Source organism: Microtus pennsylvanicus, chromosome 6 (assembly GCF_037038515.1).
Source record: "Microtus pennsylvanicus isolate mMicPen1 chromosome 6, mMicPen1.hap1, whole genome shotgun sequence".
NCBI classification, from domain to species: domain Eukaryota; kingdom Metazoa; phylum Chordata; class Mammalia; order Rodentia; family Cricetidae; genus Microtus; species Microtus pennsylvanicus.
The window spans coordinates 50,416,981-50,439,066 of NC_134584.1; the positions used below are offsets into that span (position 1 = coordinate 50,416,981).

At 45.9% G+C, this 22,086-nt stretch overlaps 1 protein-coding gene across 2 annotated transcripts in view; it reads left to right on the top strand.

The window, feature by feature from the left end:
• The first annotated feature begins 1,748 nt into the window (after window positions 1–1,748).
• The window catches only part of Mccc2 (methylcrotonyl-CoA carboxylase subunit 2), a 69,259-nt gene continuing 48,921 nt past the window's right edge, over window positions 1,749–22,086 (top strand). The window contains exons 1-4 of one of the 2 annotated variants that reach the window (XR_012910891.1): window positions 1,749–2,024; window positions 13,626–13,692; window positions 18,267–18,351; window positions 20,725–20,826. Coding sequence is in view for 1 of the 2 variants with exons in the window: in XM_075976221.1 (XP_075832336.1) it covers window positions 1,896–2,024; window positions 13,626–13,692; window positions 18,267–18,351; window positions 20,725–20,826 (383 nt within the window). In the remaining variant the exon portion in view is untranslated. The remainder of the gene's footprint in view (window positions 2,025–13,625; window positions 13,693–18,266; window positions 18,352–20,724; window positions 20,827–22,086) is intronic. The other variant, XM_075976221.1, reaches the window with a different exon arrangement.

The following is a 22,086-nucleotide window of genomic DNA, read 5'->3' on the forward strand; positions in this document are numbered from 1 at the left end:
AGTCCAGAGGCAAAAAAAAGGCAGACAGAAAATTTAAGTTTAGAAAAGGTGGCAAGAGACAAGCCAAGCTAAGGCTGGACAGTCATAACAAAGAATAAGTCTCCATGTGTGATTTATATGGGAGCTGGGTGGTGCTCCCCCCCCCCCAAAAGTCTTAAGAGTAAAGAGTAAAACATCACACTACATATGATGATGGTGTCTTCTCCAAAGTTCACATTCCAACATTTTGTCTGTTGCTCAGATTGGCCTCTAAATTCCTAGACTGGCAGAAGTTCTCAGTGTGAATGTCAACTCGATAGGTTGCTGAGGCCCCCAGACTCATGCCACTAAGCAAGTAAAACTTTCCGGTGCTAGATTATTGATAAGCATAGTTTCTCAGAGGGTGACTGAATCATGAGGACTCTGCTCTCATGAATGGGACTTAGATGTCCTTATAAGAGTTGAGGAAGGGCATTATCTTCCTTTCCACTCCTCCGTTTTGTTGGGCTCCAGATGATGCAGCAGCAAGACATCTTAGGAGACTCTGCTCTCAGAAGGCACCAATCTTGCTGGGACCTTTGTCTTGGACATCATATCTTCCAGACATATTTCTGTTTATATATATATATATATATATATATATATATATATATATATATATATTACCTAGTTTCAGGTAACTTTTATTTTGTTGTTGGTGGTGATGTTTTTGAAACAGGGTCACACTAAGTAGGTAGCCTTTGGCGACTTTCTAGCTCACAGAGATCCACCTGCCTCTGCCTCTGGAATGCTGGGGTGTGCCACTATGCCCTCAAGTGGCTAGTTTCAGACAGCCTTTTATAGCAGCACAGACGGACACTGCCTCAAAGGATACTAAACTGCATAGCATAAGCCACCTCATAAACCTTCCTAAAGATTTACGGCAAAGGATGCAGCAATGCTGGTGTTTGTACTGTTTGCTGCACGGTAATAAAACGTGGAGCTCTGACAGGTTGTTCCCCCTACTCAGACTGGGCTCTTTCTCATTCTATTCCATTTGGCAAGATGGGACTCTTTACTTGATAAGCTACCATAGTTTTCTGCCGACAAGGCTTCTTCCTTAAAGCTGCCAATTAGTGAAGTCCCTGCCCCCAAAGAGCGAAAGAGAGAGCAGCCCTGCCTGGTTTCCATTTCAGCTGTGTTGTGCTCCTACCTGATCTGGCTCTTACTGGAGTGGTAGTCATTTGTGCTGTTCTCTCAGAAAGCGCTCATAAAGTCTGGAACCACATTCACTCCCAGACCATAGCCGACCCTCTTCTCTAGCTTGTCCATTCTTCTGATGTTCCAAACGCTTTACTTTCTCCTCTAAGGAAGCATGTGTAATGATAGCATGTAAGTGTTCAATAAGTATGTGAGTGGGGGAGAAAAAACTAAGTTAAGGGACTTCGTTTAGTGTTTTTAATCCTTATGGGTGTGTTGAGGGTCTCTTCCTGAACATCTCAATTCTGGTGTCTACAATCTGTTTTTAAGAGTTTTAAGAGTGATCAGACGTGCTCTGCAGTGGAGGGGCTAGCTAGGGGCGGCTGCACGCCCAGAACAGAAGCGGTTCCCCTACGCTGTCCGTGTAGCCACTGTCCGGATTGCAGCGGCGCCCTCTAATCAACCCCAGGGCTCCTGGGCTCGCGATGGAACCCGGCCTCGCGGAGCTGTTCTTCTGTTCCTCATTGGCGGGATCGAGAGGCGTGGCGCGCGGCCCCGACCAATGGGAAGTGGTCTGCGATGGCACGTGTGCAGGGGCTGGCCCGGGAGCTGGTGGACCAGGATTGCTGTGCGAGGACTCAGGTAGAGCAGCTGCTCGGAGCTGCACATCTGCCAGGCGAAACGTCCTTCCGCGGGCCGCCCTCGCTCTCCTCGCTCTCTCGGTGCTCGCCGCCGCCATGTGGGGCTCGCTGAGGTCAGCTCTGCGGCCCTGCGCTCGGGCCGCTGTCTCCCGGTCGCGCGCCTATCACGGGGACTCCGTGGCCCGACTAGGCACCCAGCCTGATTCGGGCTCCTCCACCTACCAGGTAGGTTGAGAGAGCGTCCAGGTGGCCCTGCTTGCTCTGCTGGCCCAGAGTCGCCAGCGGCCGGAGGGTGGGCACGCTTGGATCTCTGCTCTTCTTTCCTCTGCAGCTCAAGGCATCATTCTGGGAGGCAATGGGGTCTTATGAAGTTTGCAGAAGAAAATCGTTCCGGTGAGATGTTAGTTCACTTTTAGAACTGGCACTGGCCTTTTTGTGTCACTAAAATCAGTGATTCTAAAAAACCCCTCTCAGCATTGCCTCTTGGGAAGTTTGCAGATGCTTGAGCCCAGTTTAGCAACTTCGGGGTCTCAAAGTTGGGGTCCTCATGTTTGCATGGCCAACATATTCCTTAGGGGTCTTGTGGCAGCCACCTTTTCGCTGGGCCTTGTTCACACGCGTTTGTTAAATAATTATGTTAACAATAAATGCATATCCTACCTACCTTTAAATAGCTTTCCTTGGACTTGGGAGGCTTCCTCAAACCAAAGACGCAACTTGTAAGTTGTGAAATATCAAAGCTGGAAAATTTCAGTCTATTCCATGGCTTCTAAGCCTGTAAAGATAACATCTAAATTCTTCACAGAACCAGCAGTTTTTGTCTGGGAAGAAGTTAACTTAGAAACACCGAATTGTTTGTGCAGTATTTTAAGTATTTGGCTTGGATGTGTAGGAATGGAACTCGTTTTGGGCTGGGAGATGTGAACAAGAAGTCTAGATAGCTGTGAGTCTGTGTGGTAACTGGTTTCTAACTCCGGAAAGGCTGCGCGCACATGAAGTTATGGGTGAAACGGAGTTAGATTAGGAAAGACCCGGCAGTTCAAGTTGAAAGATGAAGGCTAGACTGAAAATCAAGAGAATGTGGATACCTTTGCCCTTTAAAATTGACATGTATTAGCTGGGTGTGCTGACCCCAGTCTCAATCCCAGCCTTAGTCCCATCCTTTGGGAGGCAGAAACAGGTGGATCTTTGTGAGTTTAGTCTGACTTGATCTACAAAGCCAGTTCCAGGACAGCCAGAGTTACAAAGTGAGATTTCCCCCTCCCAAAAGAAGACACCACCACCACAACAGAATAAAATAATAAAATTAGTATATACTAGCTGTACAAAATAATGTGGTATGTACATACATTACAATCTTGTCTTCTCTCCACTCTTCTGCCGGTCCCTTTCCTCTTTCAGATAGTCTACTTTCATGTCATGATGTGTATGTGTGTATGTGTATATACACACGCATATATATCATGTCATATATATAATCTAATTCTGCATATGGAGACAATGTGGCATTTGTTTTCCTGACTCTCTCTAGTTGTTTCACCTAATGGTTCCGATTCCTTCCTTCCTTCCTTCCTTCCTTCCTTCCTTCCTTCCTTCCTTCCTTCCTTCCTTCTTTTTATAAGACAGGGTTTCTCTGTATAGCCCTGGCTATCCTGGAACTCACTCTGTAGCCCAGGCTGGCCTTGAATTCAGAGATCCGCCTGCCTCTGCCTCCCAAATGCTGAAATTAAAGGTGTGCACCACCACTGCTCATCATCATTTTCTTGAATACAGTTATTTTACTATTTTTAGGACTCTTATTTATTTTTGACAATTTCATACACAAATATAATGTATATTTTTGTTTGTTTGTTTATATATTTGAAACAAAGTTTTTCTTTGTAGCCATGGGTATCCTGGAACTGACTTGGTAGATGAAGCTGAAACTTGATGATCACCCACCTCTGGGATTCCATGCCCTGCTGGTGTTTCTTAATGTTATCTATTCCCAGCTTCGCCTCCCAGGTTCCGTAGACACTTCCCAACATGTCCTACCCTCCCATATTCCTGTCCTTTCAGTTACCGCCCCTCTTCAAAACTCACTGAAATCTATTGCTGAGGGATATCGTTGGCTTGACCTGGTGCGGGTCTTGTTTGGGTAGCCGCAACTGCAGTGAGCTCCTGAGCACAATAGCTGTGTTGGATCCAGAAGGCAGCACTCCTTACAGTCCTTCCACCCCCTCCTGTATGCTGGTCCCTGAGTCTTGTGTCTTGGTGAGGGTGTGGTAGATGTCTCGTTTAAGGCTGAGTACTTCATAGTTACTTAACTGCTGCCCACTCTACAGAAGCTTCTTTGACTGAGGTTGACAGCAGTGCTCATATGTGTGTATAAACATAAATGTTTAGAAACAGACAGTTAATTTGACAACATGTCCGTTCAGCAGGGCAACAGTAGTACTTTCCTGCCCTAGAGCCCATGGCTTCCCAAGCCAAGGACTTTTGACCAGGTTCACAGTGCCAGACGTGAATTCCATTTTGGGAATAGACATCAAACTCCAACCTGGTGTGGGAGAATTATCTGCATTCTGTCAATCATCTGTTAAATAAACGCTGATTGGCCAGACAGGAAGTATAGGTGGGTCAACCAGACAGGAAGTAGAGGCAAGGCGATGAGAACAGGAGAATGCTGGAAAGGAGGAAGCCCATTACTCCCACTCCTGCCCATACCACCGAGAAGCAAGATGTAACCTGCCGGCTGAAAAAGGTACCCAGCCACATGGCTAGCATAGATAAGAACAATAGGCTAATACAATTTACAAGAGCTAATAAGTAGGCTGAGCTAATAGGCCAATCAGTTTTATAACTTATGGAGTTCTCTGTGTGATTTTCTTTGGGGCTTGCCGGCTGTGGGGTACCCCATGGGACGGAAACCCCAACAAGCAGGCCCCTTCGTGTTACACAACCAGAAAGTGGTTGGTTATCTCCTAACAGTTATGCTGCTATTACACCAGTGGGCACATCTTGCTTAGGAAATTGGTTTTGCAATGTGCAGGGCCCAGTACTGAGTAAGATCATTGATTTTTTTTTTCTCCCTGTGACCTGTACAACACTTCTGGAGCTATCCTGTGTGTCAATACCAGCTTGATTTTCTATTAAAGAATTAGATATAGGTACATTAAACTCAGGATATTAAAGTATAAACGAAGCATGTCATGGTGTTGCACACACATGGGAGTACCTCTTAAGAGTAGGGGTCTGAGGTCAGCCAAGGCAATACATGACCCTGTTTCAAAAACAGGTGCCAGGGCTAAAGAGATAGCTCAGTGGTTTGGTGGATGAGAGAGATGGTATTTGCTAGTGGGTTTGTATGATCCATCTGCATTAGGGTGTGCAATTATCAGCCACTCAGAACAGCAAATATAACTTCTTTTCCCCATCATCCGTTGAAGGCTTTGTTAAATGGCAAAGTTACAGTAGTTTAATTTAAATATCTTTATTGACTTCATTTACTTGTGATTCTTGAGTGAGGACATTTTAGGGTTTTTTTTTTTTTGGTTACTTTTGCATAGACAGTTTTTCCTTCTTTTCCACTTCTAACTTATACATCATGTCCTTAGATATAAAATGAGTCATAGACAGTGTAAATTGAGATGCTTCAACATTTTATTTTTTATTTTAAATAACATGTATTCATATGTACTGTGTGTGTGCTTGGTGTCTATGGGAACCAGAAGAGGGCATTAGATTCCCCCGGAACTGGAGTTATGGATTTGCTGTGGGTATCTGTGTCAGCCTTCCTAATGCTGCCCCCCTTAGCCACAGCTCCTCCTGTTGTGCTGATCCCAACCAGAAAGGTATTTTTATTGCTACTTCATAACTAATTTTTCTACTGTTATGAATCATAAATATCTGATATGCAGGGTATCTAATATGCGGCCCTGTGAAAGGGTTGTGCATCCCAAAGAGTTTGAGACCCACAGGTTGAGAACTATTTCTCCATGTGGTTTCTGAGAACTGAACCAGTGTCCTCTGCTAGAGCGGCAAGTGCTCTTGACTACTGAGCCCTCTCTCTAGCGTCCTCCTTTTTTTTTTAAATGTCGAGTTTCACAATATGGCCACGCTTGGCCTCAAACCTTCATTTCCCCTCTGAGTACTAAGGTTATAGACACATGTCATCACACCCAGCTCTGAATCATATTTTTTTAAATTTTATTTATTTTGCTCTGTAACTCATTTTTGGGAGAGGTGGAGAGTCTTGTCATGCTGCTCCCCAGACTGAACCTGAACTCCTAGACTCCTGAAATCCTCCTGCCTTGGTTGTTAGCCTTCTGAGCAGGAACTGCAGGGATGGGCCGCCACACCTGGCCTCACAATGCACTCTGAAGTGAATTGAATCGTCCAACTGGAGTCATCTGCATGCAACAACTCTAATGCTTTCTGAAAAATTTGTTTTATTTTTAAGTATGTGTGTGTGCACGCACACGCGTGTGTGAGAGTGGATGCCCAAAGAGTCCAGAAAATGTCATTTCTGGCTATAGAAGTCTCTGACAGGTTTATTAAACCTTCCCTTTCCTTCCTCCAATTCTTCTCATGTTATCCCACTCCCTCTCAAATTCATGACGTGCACACACACGCACACACACACACACACACTTAAATACAGCCTCATACGTCCATTTAGTGTTGCTTGTATTTGTTGGGCTCATCCCTAGGGTCAATAAGAACGGGCTTTGCCACCACTTTAGCATCCTAGCGGTGCGGAGGAAAGCACACATGGACTTCTCCAAGAGTGAGACGGAATGTGTGATCTTTGCTTTGCAGCACCCTCACCAGCATAAGACTCCAGATGGTTCTTGGGACAAAGGACATGAAGGATGGGATGTGCGCCCCAGTTCTGACTGCGAAGGGCCTGGCCCCTAGAGGGCTGGCTGCCTCAGGGGCCTTCATGTTTGAGGACAGCACACAAAGACCACTGGCGACTGGTCTGACTGCATACATCCAAGAAAAAACAGCCTTCAGGCCTTCCCAGTCATAAATAGTTTGTACACCTCAGAACCGTGAGATGCCAAGAGGGCTCACTGGGGAGAGGAGCAGGAGAGAGGCTGATGGGGTGGGTAAGACGGAGGTGAATGCCGTCAACATTCTGACAAAAGGCTGGAGAGATGGCTCAGCGATTGAGAGCACTTGCCCAGATTCAGTTCTCAGCATCTACACGGCGGTCCACAGCCAGCCATAAGTAACTCCAGTTCTGGGAGATCTTACACCCTCTTCTGATCTGCGAGGGTACCAGGCAGGCCTGTGGTTCATGTACATGCATGCGTCTTACAAAAGAAATCAAAACAATAAGCAATGTCTTATCTCCAGGGACCTCCACTTAGAAGCAGCAACTCTGATGCAAACACACCCATGAATGGGAGACAATAGAGGCCTCCAAGGGCAAGAGATGCACACACACTGTATACTATTTCCATGTTCTGGCCTCGGTCCACGCTCTGGCCTCGGTCCATGCTCTGGCCTCGGTGCTTGCTCTCTGCCCTGTTTTCTTCACACAGCGTCCCTCTGTCCTTCTTGCTTTCACGTCCCCCACTACTGAGCACTTCAAGAAGGCCCTGGCAAAGAATGAGTTTCCCTTATTTTTAAACTGAGCTTTTTTTTTTCCAGGCAAGTTTTCATGATGTAGCCCAGGCTGGCCCTGAATTTATCTTGCCTCAGCATCCCCAGCACCATGTGCCACTATGCTTGCCCCCTTCCCTGTTTCTTAATGAGAGACTGACTGAGCTAGGGTTAATATGGAGAACAGTGGTTTTCATTTTTTCCTAATGTCGTGACCCTTTAATACAATTCCTCATGTTGTGGTGACCCCAACCATAAAATTGTTTCCATTGCTACTTCGTAACTTTAATTTTTCTGCTGTTATGAACCATATCTGTGTATAATATCTGTGTTTTCCGATGGTGTTAGGTGACCCCTGTGAAAGGGTTATTCGACCCCCAAAGGGGTCATGACCCAGCGATTGAGAACCTCTGATTTAAAGGCTGTCTACCCTTAGTGTAGATCGACTCTGCTCTAGATTCGCAGCATGTTGGTACAGAGATTGTGCCTCAGGTTTGGGGCTCTATGACGGAGGACACATGGTTTCTCTGGACGTGTGTGAGCTGTTCTCATCAGCTCTGCACTTTAGTGTTTGTGGTCTGCAAAAGCCTGAGAGATCAGGAGTTAGCTGGGCAGTGGTGGTACACACCTTTAATCCCATTACTCAGGAAGCAGAGGCAGGTGGATCTCTGTGGGTTCGAGGCCAGCCTGGTCTACAGAGCAAGTTTCAGGACAGCTAGGGCTGTTATACAGAGAAACCCTGTCTTGAAAAACAAGTCAGGATCAGGTGTATGTATATGGAGCAGGGCAGAGTGGTCAACTAAATCTCTCTTTGATAGGACAAACAATTAAAAATCACAACAGAACCCCAGTAACCCTGCAGGCACAGCAGAGTCTCTACAGGAAGAAGAGCAAGCTCAAGGACCCTGAGGATTCATTAGTGGAAACATCTACAAGCAGAACATTCGAGAAAATGATGGGAAGAGATTAAAACAACACACTGAACAATTGGAACCACAGCACTTGCTACCTGGGGTAGGTTTTCTTTAGGATAAGTAAAATACAGAATTTGAAAACAAAAATACAAACTAAAAAAAGAAGACAAAAGAAGCAACTTTGACCATGTTTGGGCTCCTCTAGTCTTTCCTGTTGTGTCTGAAGATCTCCACCAAAGTTAAGTTAGCAACAATGGGGACAAACTAGAGGGGTGCCAGAACTGCTCATGGGACCCCGACGGTGTGATCTGTGCAGATGCGACTCCTCTGCTCCTCCAGAACTGCTGGCTGAGCAGGACTGGACAGGACTGAATCCCATCACCCCCACTGTCCACTGATGCGCCTTCTGCAGTTTGTCTCCTGAAATCATTGAATAAAAAAGTCGAGGAAAAAACAACTCATATTTTAAATAACTGTCATGTCCCATGAGTTATAATTGTTTCACTTTATTATTGTTATTGTCTACTGTGCCTAACTTAAAAGATTAAACTGCGTTTTAGGCATGTGTGTGGGGGAACATTTTGGTACTGCCCATGGCCTCAGGTGTCTGTGGACCGAATGAGACACAGCTCCTGAGGTTAAGGGGCCACTGCTATGGATGTACTTAGTGGAGAAATAATGTTCCATATGGCAGCTGGAAAGACCCTTTCTCTTTTCTCCCTATCAACTCTAATATATATGCATATTAACTTTTGTTTATTACTGTTATGTGTGTCAACACATGGGGTAGGGAGCATGCTGTGGTCCGTGTATGGCGGTCAGAGGACAACTTTGTGGAGTCGGCTCCTTCCTTTCTCCCCTGGGGTTGAACTTGGGGTGTCAGCAATACCCACTGAGCCATCTCACCACCCCAGTTCTTCAATTTTAAACAGAGGAGTGTTCTTTGGTGTACGTGCCCCTTGCCAAGATATGCAGTCTGTGGGTTTTATGCAGAGTACTGTTCCTTTTGTTGAACCTGGGGAACGAATTCAACCCTAAAATTGGAAACGCCCAAGGTCCATCTTTTCCAGCAGTACATGTTTTCAGGGCACCTTTTTACCCTGACTGTTTAAAGCTGAAAAGACACAAGGGTTGATGGTTTGGGCGAAACTTCTTCCTAGAGCTTAAATTCAGAATGAGTGTGTGGATTGCAGAAACTGCTATCTTGAGAGTGGCAGAGAGGGAAAGTGGAATCTCAAACCCTGGGCCGTTGAGGACGACTTGCTACCCTCATGATGCCCTTTTACGACTCATAGGACGTCTTCTCTTCAGTTAACTTTTGAAATCGACACAGAAATCACTGTTGGTAGAATGCCATGTGGCATTTCAGTCCATGCCTATACTGCGAGGTGTTCTATCCAAGTATCATTTCTCGAACATTTATTTTGGTTTGCTTGTTTTTGACTTTGTAGCCTTGGTTGGCCTCCAACTGCCTAGCTTTCTGCTTCTGCCTCTGGAATGCTGGGAGTATAGGTGTGCACCGTGATCTTTCCAGCCTAATATTTACAATTTGTGGTGAAAAGATATTAAATTCATCTTCTAACTTTTTCAGAATATGCAACATAATGTTTTTGTGTCATCACTGCTGTGTAGCAGAACTCGGAACTATTTCTCTCATCTAATTATAAATGACTGTTGACATACCTTTCCCCATCCCACCGTCTCCTCTTGAGAAAGAAATTTTAAAATGAAGTTGTGTTTTGTTTTTGTTTAATATTTTGGCACTAATTAGGAGGGTTTAGCCCTGTAGTGGAATAGAAATAAGAATGGTCCCTAGGTGCCAGCAAGGTGGTTCGGTGTGTAAAGATGCTTGCCACCAAGCCTTACCTGACAGTGGAGAGAACCGGCCTCCATACTTGTGCTATGATGTGTGAATGCATATGTGTGTCACACGCTCAAATAAATAAATGTAAGGAAAAAACAAAACAGAATGGACCTTAGGTGCACAACTGAAACAAAGTGTGTCTGTGCCTCTGCAGTGAAGCTGTTTCCTCCCACCTAGCAGCATGCTGAGCTGGCAAACAGCAGCAGTGCAGGGCCGCGCAGGGGCTGAGCTGGGCTGGTGCATCAGTCCCTGAGCTGCACTGTGGTGGATGCAGCCTGAGACTGTGATGAGAGCTTTCAGGGGAGAAATGAGACTCCATAACAGATATGGAGACTGCCTTTGGCGGCACTGCCCCAAGCCCCTGTCTGCCACTGTCTGGTTTGTGCACACGAGGCTTGTCCTGTGCCAGGGGAGCCCAGGACAGTTCCGGACAGTTCCTGACACAGGAGCAGCAGCTCTATGTGCCTTCATGCATCTCTGGTGACACTGCTCTGGTGCCACCTCTTGGCCACTGGTGGAACAGACATGCTCTGGGGATTCAGTTTCTTGCCAGGCAGCAGCTTCCATCTTGCTGGTGTGGGAATAAAGGCAGTCTCCTGGGTTTATAGTAGCAGAGCAGCCAGGCAGTGGTGGCGCATGCCTTTAATCCTAGCACCCGGGAGTCAGAGGCAGGGGGATCTCTGTGAGTTTTAGGCCAGTCTGATCTACAAAGCGAGCTCCAGAACAGCCAGAGCTGTTACACAGAGAAACCCTTCTCCAAAAACCAAAGTTAATAAAAATAAATATAATAATAGCAGAGCTTCTGTTTGGGTTTCCCTGCCTCGTGTTGCTGCCAGCACGCACTAGACAGTCAAGAAGAGTCCTGTGGGAAAGAGGATTTGCCACACACTAACCTTCCAGTAACATCCATGAGTCAAACCTCTGAACTATGATATTGTCAGTGTTTCTTCCATTCGAGTTGCCAGTTAGGATCACCCGAGAAACTTCAAAGTTCTGAACACTCAGACTAGACTTGCAACCCCCATCAGACTGTGGGAGCAGGACCAGGTATCAGTATTCATCCGTCCATCCATCCATCCATCCATCCATCCATCCATCCATCCATCCATCCATTTTCTAGAAGCTTTCCAATAAGCCCATGGTAGGAGTCAGGAGAGGAGACTATGTTCCAGATAGCTTCTTCAGCTAAGTTCCCAGCAGGCCTGTAGGGTGCAGGGCGTGGACTTGGAAGGGAAAACAGTGTACAGGGCTGTTGGGTAGAGAAGGCCCTGGGCTTACATCCTACCCGCTGTAAAGCTGGGAAACCAGCTGGCATTCTAGCACTATGAAGAACTGACCAGAGATGGAAATCACATCATGGGGAGCAAAACGTCTTAGAGGAGCAAAATAACTAGCTGCATAAATATTGTCCTAGAGTAGTATGCTGAGCGAACAGAATTTGAAAATTCAGGAGGCTGAAAGGTGTCCTGTTGTGGAATATACTTTAACTAGGCAAAGATGTGTTACCTTTGTTTATATTACATCTGTTTAATTATGAAAAGATGTGTTGCTATTGGACCTTGCCTGCCTAAGGCACCTGATTGGTCTAATAAAGAGTGGAATGGGCAATAGATAGGCAGTAGAGGGATTGGCAGGGCTGGTGGGCAGACAGAATAAATAGGAGCAGGAATCTAGGCTCGGGAGAGAAGAGTGAAGAGAGAGACAAGCCCAGGGCCAGCAGCCAAGCAGCAGTCAGCCAGACACAGAGGAAACAGGAAAACGAGACATACAGAATGAAGGCAAGGTAAAAAGGCCTGAGGTAAAACATAGATAAAGAGAAACAGGTTATAACAAGAGCTAAGGCCAAGCATTCATAATAAGTCTTTCTGTCATGATTTGGGAACTGGTTGGTGACCCCCAAGCTTGTTAATGTCCCCTTTACCATTTCCTGCTTCTCAAGATTAATATTTTCATCTGAGCCACAAGACGATATCTAAGCTTGTACAAGCATATAGTTTTGTTCTTATTGTTACTTTTTAGAACTTTTCAATTTAATTTTTAATTTTTTTTGAGACAGGATCTCATGTAGCTCAGGATGGCTTCAAACTGACTGTAGCCGAGGAAGACTTAAACTCTGGATTCTCTTGCTTCTACCCCTCAGATCGTTTTTAGCACTTGGGAGGCAGAGGCAGGAGGATCTCTGTGATTTCGAGGCCAGCCTGGTCTACAAAGGGAGTTCCAGGACTGGCTCCAAAGCTACAGAGAAACCCTGTCTCAAAAAAAAAAAAATAGAATCTTGTAAGCCACAATGCATCCCTTCCTCCTGCTTCTCCTACCTCTTCCTGGTTTCTCCTCCCTCCCAGCCCACCCTCCTCCTCCCCACCCCTGCCATTGAACTTTAAGTCCCCCTATGAACAACTATTTTTGCATTGGTTAGAATCTCAGGATAGTGACTGACGACGGCATGGACAAGCTAGGTGGTCCACGAGACAGATGGCTTCTGACCCTTCAAAAGCAGTCATCAAAGCACTGTGTGGTGGGCACCGCTGTAATTTTTGCACTTGGGTGGTAGAGGTTGGAGGGTCTGAAACTGAGTGTCATTCTCAGCTACATAGTTTAGGCCAGCCTGGTGTATGTGAGACTCTGTCCAAAACAACAACAACAAAACCAGCTCCTTAAATGGGAAAGTAACCCCTCCCCAGAGTGGGGGCGACACACCTTTAATCTCTGCACTTGGGAGGCAGAAGCAGGTGGATCTCTGAGTTTTAGGCCAGCCAGGGCTACACAGAGGAAACACTGTTTTGAAAAGAACAAAGAAGGGGGCGGGGGACAGCAAGTTTTTACCAGTTAAATTCAATAGCTGTTTAAGGAAGAGAGTATGGGTGGCCCAGACTGGCGCTGACGTGAAATAACGTGATTAGGACTTAAAACGGGGCTCAGACTCGGAGAGGGTGAGTCAGAGGGGCTGGTGGGCCTAAAACAGAACTGTACAAGTGGACAGAAATTGATCTTTCTACACGATCAATCGCCGCATAGTTGGGGTGATGGTGGCCCTGTGTGGAGGCCACACGGAACTGGCATGTGTTGGTCCTTTTCTTTCCTGTTTTGCAGTATGGAGTTACATCACAGGTACTAGGCAAGTTCTCCATCTCTGCCACACTCTCAGTCTTTGATTTTTTTTTTAATATCTATGCGTTTATTATTGTTATGTAGATAGGTGTGTGCTTGAATAAATTTATGGGCTTGTGGGTGCCTATTGAGGCCAGAAGACAGTGTTGGCTCTTCTGGAGTTACGGGTGGTTGTGAGCTGCCTGTGGGTGCTGGGAACCAAGCCTGAGTCCTCTGCGAGAGTATTGGGGCTCTAAACTTCTGCACCACCTCTCCAGCTCCTGTGCTGTGTTTCTTGACTCTGACTTTGGCTAAAGGATAAGGACTTTATAACATTCCGGTCTCCCTCCCTCTGTGCTTCTGTTTCAGGAGAACTATGAGCAGATGAAAGATCTAGTGAGTCAACTTCATGAACGAGCCCAGTATATAAGACTAGGTAAGGCCCGTGTCTGTCTGTCTGTCTGTCTAATAGCCTGCTATGTACCCCAGGCTGGTCTTGAACCCCTGATTCTCTTGCCACAATCTCCAAAACACTGAGATTACAGTCATGTGCTACTACTCCCAGCTACAAAGTAAGATTCTCAGTCTATTGCAGGTCTCCACTATATGAGAAGCAATGTGAATTTTCTAGTCCTCATGACAAACCATTCCCTCCAGTGTCCCCATTGGTAGAGTCTGCTTCACCCTACCTGTGCTCAGAGAGTATTATTGCATTCCTAGGTATTGCTATGTTTAGAAGTCAGCTTTCCTCTGTTGGAGTAATTAGAGAAGTAGAAATATAAGAAACATTCTATGTGTTTGTTTTCTTTAAGGAGTTTATTCAAGGTGTGGCATGCGAACAGAGAGGCCACTTAAAGGTACTATGTTAGGGAAGAAAGGACCTCAATGTTGGTCCTGGAGAAAGTTTGGAGAAGTGTGCCAGAGGTTAGTTTTATTGCTAAGCACTTTGGTTATATTGTTGGTTTATTTCTGAGATTAGGCATCTTATAGCCAGACTGCACTTGGACGATGACCCTGGACTCCTGATCCTCCCTGCTTCCACCTCTAAAGTGCTGAGATTATAGGCGCACCATTGTGCCCAGTTGATGTGTGGCGGGGGATGGAGCCAGAGCTCCGCTAACTCTACTACATCCCACTCCCTTTAAATCATTTAATTCTTCTAAAAAAAGCCTTTCGTTTTCTAGTTTATATCTAAGTTTTGTATGTAACCTTAGGAGTGAGTCTGAAATATAAGTTCTTTAACTACACATTTGCATCTTCTTTTAAATTAATAGATTATACAGAATTGGCAAAAGGGAACTGACAATAGAAGCAAATAAAATAGAGGTATTTGAGTGTATTGATCTCTGTCTTTTTACTGTAGCAGTGTGGTCAAAATGAGTAAAATTTTTTCCCCAAAGATACCAAAGATAGCTGTAATTTACACTCTTGAGATGCTACGGAAACAAGCCAACCTCAGCTTTCTATGGACCAGGACAGCCACAAGTGTGGCCCATCACAAAATTATAAACTTAAAACGTGAGGGAGGTTTTGGTGACTCAGTTTACATATAATGACTAACTCTGTAGATGATAGTGTCATGCCACAATGTCAAGAGCACTTTGGAAGAATCAGGGCTGTGGCTCAGTGGTGCTGTGCATGCCTTAGCATAGCGCTCGCTCTGAGTTCAGTTCCCGGCATATCCACCTCTCTACCCCCTAAAAGAATAAACAAATATATAGATTAGCACACTGTCTCTGGAAGAAGAACCCACACACTTGCCAAAATAAAAGCCTGTTTTGTTGGAAGAGGTAACTCCACAGTTACGCTGATCATCAGTTTGGTTTGATCAGTTGAGGGTTTTCTGGGCCCTGAGGGCAGATGGTTTTGAAGCAAGAGGTGTCCAAGGTCCTGCAGTGTGGGCCTGCTGCACTCTTGTGAGCTACAGGGAAGGGCTTCTCTACTACGCAGGCCTGCAGGAGAAAGGGATGGGGGAGAGGATGACTTCAGCCTTCACAGTTTTGCCTAGAATTGTTCTGCCATGAAAATAAGTGGATGTTATTATCAACATGTATGAATGTATGTTAATTATTAAACCATATTAAAATATACTTTTGGAAAATGAAAAAGTATCAAGAAAAAAATCACCCATAAATAATCCCTCTAAACATACATTTTTAGCACACCTTTGGATGACTCCTCTATCATGTTAGTAGCAAAATGTTTGTGTGCTGTTTGGGGCTTTTGTGCAAGGTAGTCTGGACATTTCTCCGGAGTTTGACTCTGGAGTTTAACTCAGCCTGTTAGAGCAGTGGTACTCTGGTTTCACAGGTGAGTAGTCATTTATGAAGCTCTCCTTGTGTGCAATTCATTAAATCACATTGGTTCTACAATTCGCAAATGTTCACACGTTAGCATCCCTGAAACCAGGAAACCAGAATTCCAGCATCTTCCAAAGGCTGTGTGCACGGGGCCAGTCAGGACCTGCTCACTGCCCACTGATGTCAGGAAACCAGAATTCCAGCATCTTCCAAAGGCTGTGTGCGGGGGGCCAGTCAGGACCTGCTCACTGCCCACTGATGTCTCACTGCTGTCACTCATTGCTCATCACCGTGAATGGAGTTTGTCTTCCATTTTTATTTTATTTATTTATTTTTTTAAAGATTTATTTATTAAGTATACAACATTCTGCCTCCATGTATGCCCACATACCCAAAGAGGGCTTCAGATCCCATTACAGATGGTTGTGAGCCACCATGTGGTTTCTGGGAATTGAACTCCGGACCTCTGCAAGAGCAGCCAGTGCTCTTAACCACTGAGCCATCTCTCCAGCCCTGAAGTGCCTTAAAAAACAAAACAACAGAAACAAAAGCCCCACCTCAACCACTAAAGCCTGTGGATGTTTACTTCATAAAGATACCTCCAGGATAAAAACAAAGCACTTCTAAATTTATCAAAACACTCGCAGCCCTACGATTAATGTGTGTTAATCAAAACACTTGGTTCTGGTTATTATGAAAGCACCGCGGGGGTAATCCATTCTCCGTCTACTGTCAATCAACTAGACTGTCTGAAGTATCCTTTCCATCTCCCGCTCTGTCACCCTCCTCCCACCTGTGGCTCTTCAACTGCTGGCCCCTTAATGAACACTTAGGTCACCTACTCTCCAAAGCCCTTTGCCCCAGCCTTGCTCTATTTAAAAATCACATTTTGTTTTTAGATACTGAAGTAAGTTAGTGTACAAGAATCTGCACTAAAGTATGTTGTTGCACGCATTTTGACCCATGTACCAACACCAGAATCAAGGCAGCGTCCTCTAGATGATGGTAGCATCCTCTGAACTTCTGCTGTTTGTAATGCTTCATCCCTTTTCCCCACCCCCTAAACACACCTCGTTAGGAACTGACCAGTAGTCAGGAGGAGAGAAAAGACAATTTTAACCATACTGTCTTGCAACTAACCCATTTTGAAAGAAGAAATAATTTATGATATAGTTTTCTTGGTAGCTTAAAAGTAGGTTTACTCGTAAGAATTTCCTGTGTACCTCTTAAGAAAAAAGTATTCCTCTTGCAGCCAAGATCCCTGACTTGAAAAATAGTGCTGTATTTAGAAGCTTGTTTAAATGGGTATGAACATAATTTTATCTTCATCAACAAAGAAATGGCGCTCTTAAATTGTTGACTATTTTATTAGGCAGAGGCTATGTTAGGATACATTTGTGGGCAACAGTTAAAAGCATTTTCTGGTAGCTTGATGCTTCCTCCACTCCTGCTGTGGCTTACTCAGAGCCATGGTGGAGGGACACTCGAGTCCCCGAGTGTTTGCAGGTTGGGTGGTAAGGCTGGGGTACTCAAGAAGCCTGACCAGAGTAGCTGACCTGCTCTTGGTTAGTGTGATTTTTGTCAAGATTTGGGTAACGTTGCAAACTACAGAAGACCATCTCTTCTGCCAACATATTACCAAGGGGGACCTGCTAATCACTATGGAAGGATTTCGACTTTCTCGTGTGCAGACCTAATGGCACCTTTCGGCAAGTTTGCATGTGCCAAGCACGGAGGGGATTTCCAAAGCTAGACTTTGACCTGGTACAGATACAGAGTAGGGCTGTTCCCATGTGCAGGGCGGTGCATGTACATGTGATAGTGTCCAGTACATGTGGGACAAGGAGATGCTATTGTAGTGTGGGAATTTTAACGAAAACAGCATGCCATCTCTTTAGACAGCTATTGTTGAATTCAGAACATGAATGATTATATAGTCTAGGAGGAGGGATAGATTAGTGTGTGTATCAGTTGTACATGCGGTGTCTGTGTGTGTCGGGGGAGCACATTCATATTTGTGTGTGGAGGCCAGAGGTTAAGATCATCTCTATCTCTGTCACTCTCCACCTTAGTTTTGAGACAGGGATCCCCCCGGACCTGGAGTTCATCAGTTCAGGTAGGCTCCCTTGCCAGTGAACTCGGAGATGTGTCAGCCCGATGGTGCTAGGATTAGAGGTCATGCTACTGTGCCTGGCTTTTAGACACTTGCGTGCGTGCGTGTGTGTGTGCGTGCGTGCGTGCGTGCGTGTGTGTGTGTGTGTGTGTGTGTGTGTTTGCGCACGCGCGCGTGTGTGTGTGTGTTTATGCATATGCCATTAAAGAAAACCCTCAGTTTATTTAATGCAGAAAACTGACATCTGATATATCAAGTGATTAAAAAAAATAATAGAACTTTTTCATGGGGTACACTGAAACTTTTTTATTTTTCTTTTTATTAATTATACATTTATTTGGCTTTTGAGACAGGGTTTCTCTGTGTAGCTCTGACTGTCCTGGAACTTGCTCTGTAGACCAGGCTGGCCTCAAACTCAGAGGTCCAACTGCTTCCACCTCTCAAACGCTGGGATAAAAGGAGTGCGCCACCGCCTGGCCCACTGAACCTTTTCTAAAGCACCATGTTTGGAGTGGAGTGCTGTATGTGAGTGCATTAAGTGAGAAAGAAGCCTAGTTCATGTCTATCTGCTCTAATCTAATCATGCTTCTATTGCAGGAGGCAGCGAGAAAGCCCGGGCCCGGCACACGTCAAGAGGGAAGCTCTTACCCAGAGACAGAATTGACAATCTCATAGACCCAGGGTTGGTACTAGCGCCTGTTACCTCAGCGTGTCCTGTTCTGCTGGACTGTCCATCACCAAATGCTTTTAAATTTGGGTTCTTATCTACTTATTTATTTATTAAAAGAAAACAAACTATTTTTATTTCATCATACATACCCCATCTAAGTTCCTACTCCCCTCCTCCCATTCCTTCTACCTACCTTTCCACCCCACCTCCCATCCACTCCCCAGAGAAGGTAAGGCACACCGCCCTGGGGAAAGGAAGGTCCAAGGCCCTCCCCACTATATCTAGGCTGAACAAGGTATCCATCCAAAGAGAACAGGCTCCCAAAAAGCCAGCATAAGCAGCAGGGACAAATCCTGGTGTCCATTCCAGTGCCCTCAGTCTGCCCCAGCCAGGCAACTGTCAACCTCATTCAGAGGGACTGGTTCCATCCCATGCTGGTTCTTTCTCTGTCCGGCTGGTGTTGGTGAACCCCCATTAGCTCAGGTGGACTGTTTCAGGGGGTGTACCTGTCTTGGTCTTGACCACTTTGCTCATATTCTCTCATTCTTCAACTGGAAGAGTACCACACATTTAATGAGAATGGGATGAACAGAACAGAGAATGACATGGGCATCTACCCTGCTGGAGTTCCCGTAAGGCCAGAGGGAGAAAGGAAATAAGCAGCGAACGTCTTGAGCTGTGTAATGTACTAGAATGAGGCCAGGGTTGAGGGAAGCAGACACACCAGAGCCAGAGCTCTGTAGCTGAGTGCTGGGCGTGTTTGAGCAGTGTCCAGGGACCAGTGGGGCTGACACGGGCGGTGTGGAGGGGAGGACAGTAGGGGTGGGCTCTGATTCTGAGGACCTGTGCGCTGTTGATTCCGACTCTCAGAAAAAGAGCGAACTGCAGTTGGGATTCAACAGGACTTGTTGCGTTTCCAAGTCACATGTCGCGTGATGACATTTACTGTGCTAGACCCGTAAGACTGGGCTGCCTGGTGACATTGCACTCTCTTAGTTTGTGTTCATATAGTTTTGTTATTTTTCTTGGAAGTGACAGCGTCTCCCCACGGCGTCTGCTCTCTGGATTATGTCTTGAAGTGTGACATGTGACTGTTTTTAAAGACACTGCTCTTCTGGCTCCTGCGCTGGTCATAGACTGTGAGCAGCAGGGATGGCAAAGATGGAAGGATGGAGGGGCAAGGGTGTCGATCTCTAGTTGTTTTATAAACAGTAGAGTGTTGACCCGGTATATCTCCTGAAGGATAGGTCATGGGGTACAATGAAAAAGGTGGGTGTACATATGGGGTATTTTTTTTCTTTTCCTTTTTGACTTTTGTGTTTAAGATAGGATCTCATGCCTTCAAAATCACTGTATGGCTGAGAACCTTGAGGCCCCTTCTCTATTTTGAAAGCACTGCAGATTAAACCTAGGGCTTCTCTCAAGTTAGGCAAGAACATTGTCACTGAGATACAACCCCAGCCCATCCATGAACTTCTGACCCTCCCGCCTCTGTCTCCCTCGGGACGGGACGACATAAAAGTGTGCACCACCACACTTGATTCGTGTGGTGCTGGGCATCGGCCCTAGGGCTTTGTGCGTGCACGGTAAGACCCGCCACAGCTGGGCTGCACCTCTTGCCCACCGTGTTCTTCTGACATCCGTATTTGTATGACAGCATGCATGGTGAGCGTGGGTGCCTGCGTGCCATGGCACATGTGTGGGGGTCAGGGGACAGCTCTCAGGAGTCAGTTTTCTACTATCTTATATGATCCCGGGATCAGCCCCAAGTCGCCAGGCCTGTATGCAAGTGTCGACGGGCCTTCTTACAGCCCCCAGCACACATTCCTTTAGCCCATTTTTGTATCAGGCACCTGCATCAGAAAAGCAAAACAAAAGGCAGTCATACCAGCGTGAGCATTCTAGGCTCCCCGCCAGGTGTGTCTCGAGCACGCCTGTGAGTGGAGGTGGACACTACGGTGCGTGCTGGAGAAGAGCCTGGCATGGGGACAGCCTGCTTCAGGAAATCCCCGATCTGACACTTATTACTTATGTGAACTGAGGCTAGCAACTGGGTTCTGATTTCCCCGTTAGCAAAGTGTTTATGAAGCCCACAGAAGAGACCCAGGCACATGGTGAACACTCCCTGCTGTCCCCTTTCTGTGGTATATACATACGCCTTTGCCTTACACTTTACCAGTAAGTTCCAGTAGCCCGCTACCTGGTTGTACCACGTAAATTCCTATGGCATGTTTGTCAGGTCTTATTTTAGAAATCTTTTTGTAGATTTTTATGTACAACATGCATATTTGAAATGCTTCCCTGTTTAGAAAAATCTTTGCATTCTTATGTGTAACTTTTTAAATACAGATATTTAACTTAGACAACATCCTTTCTTCCGCTTAGGTCTCCCTTTCTGGAATTCTCCCAGTTTGCAGGTTACCAGTTATATGGTGACGAGGAAGTCCCTGCAGGTGGCATCATTACGGGCATTGGGCGAGTGTCAGGGTGAGTATTCTGCCTGTGCTCAGTTGTGAGGGGCAGGAATTGTGAGTGCAGGCGCCTGCCACCCACCCTGCATGTTGGCAGGCAAGCTTTGTGCTCGTAAGACTTGAGCGTCTCAGATAGGTATCCGGTTCCTCTCTGGAGCTCTAGAGACCACAAACTGGAGGGAGAAAAATAAAAATTAGTCAGTTTTTGGATCCAGTTTAGACTTACCCACTTCCCCCAGGTGTGGGCTTTTTAATTTTTTTATTAAAATTTTTCCCACAATATAGTTTGATCATATTCTTGCCCTTTCCCCGAGTTCCTCCCAGGTCCTCCCCACTTCTCTACTCATACAACTTCATGGTTTTTTCTCTCTCTCTGAGAGAGAGAGAGAGAGAGAGAGAGAGAGAGAGAGAGAGAGAGAGAGAGAGGATAAAAAAAAAGAGGAGAAAAAAACAAACTAAAAAAAAACCACAAAAAAACCCCAATTATTAAAGCCATGTGTTGGGGCACACCTTTAATCCCAGCACTTGGGAAGCAGAGGCAGGCAGATCTCTTGAGTTTGAGGCCAGCCTGGTCTACATGGTGAGTTCCAGGACAGCCTGGGCTATGTAGAGAAATCCCTTCTCAAAATTCAAAAAGAAAAGAGAAGGAAAAGAAAATCAGCACAAAAATCTATTTGGAAGAGGAGGCAGGAAGATGGTGTGAGCCAGAGGTGGTGGATGAGTCCAAGGAAACAGCTTCTTCCAGACACAACGGAACTGATCCACATAGGAACTGATCCACATAGGAACTGATCCACACAGGAACTCATAGACACTGGCAGCATACACAAGACCTACACGTGATTAAACCAAGTAAAACCCCAGCACTGAGAATGCCCTACCCCTAACCAAGAAGCTATTTGAAATTGACACCTGCTAAAAAACTAAAACAAGTCTTCTCCATTGGCTCGCCAAGTTTTAGGAACTCTCCACGTAAACTCTTGCACAGGTGGTGAATATAGCTGTTTTAGGAGCAGGTGTCCGTTGTGTCCCCAGGCAGCCTCGCTATGACCTTCTTTTCTGCTCAGTTTGGGCTGGCTAGGGCTCAGAGCTCAGACAGTTAGCACTGCTCTTCCTGGCTCTGCCCGGCTCTGTTGGTTCTCACACCCAGAGGCTGAGGTGGATGCAGGTGACTGCTGGCATATGGGCAATGAACTTTCAAGCTGCAGCCAGCAGAGGGCTTGGGGTTTGTGCTAGCCTGCTGGCTGCTCAGCAGCAGCAGGATCACTGAGGAGGA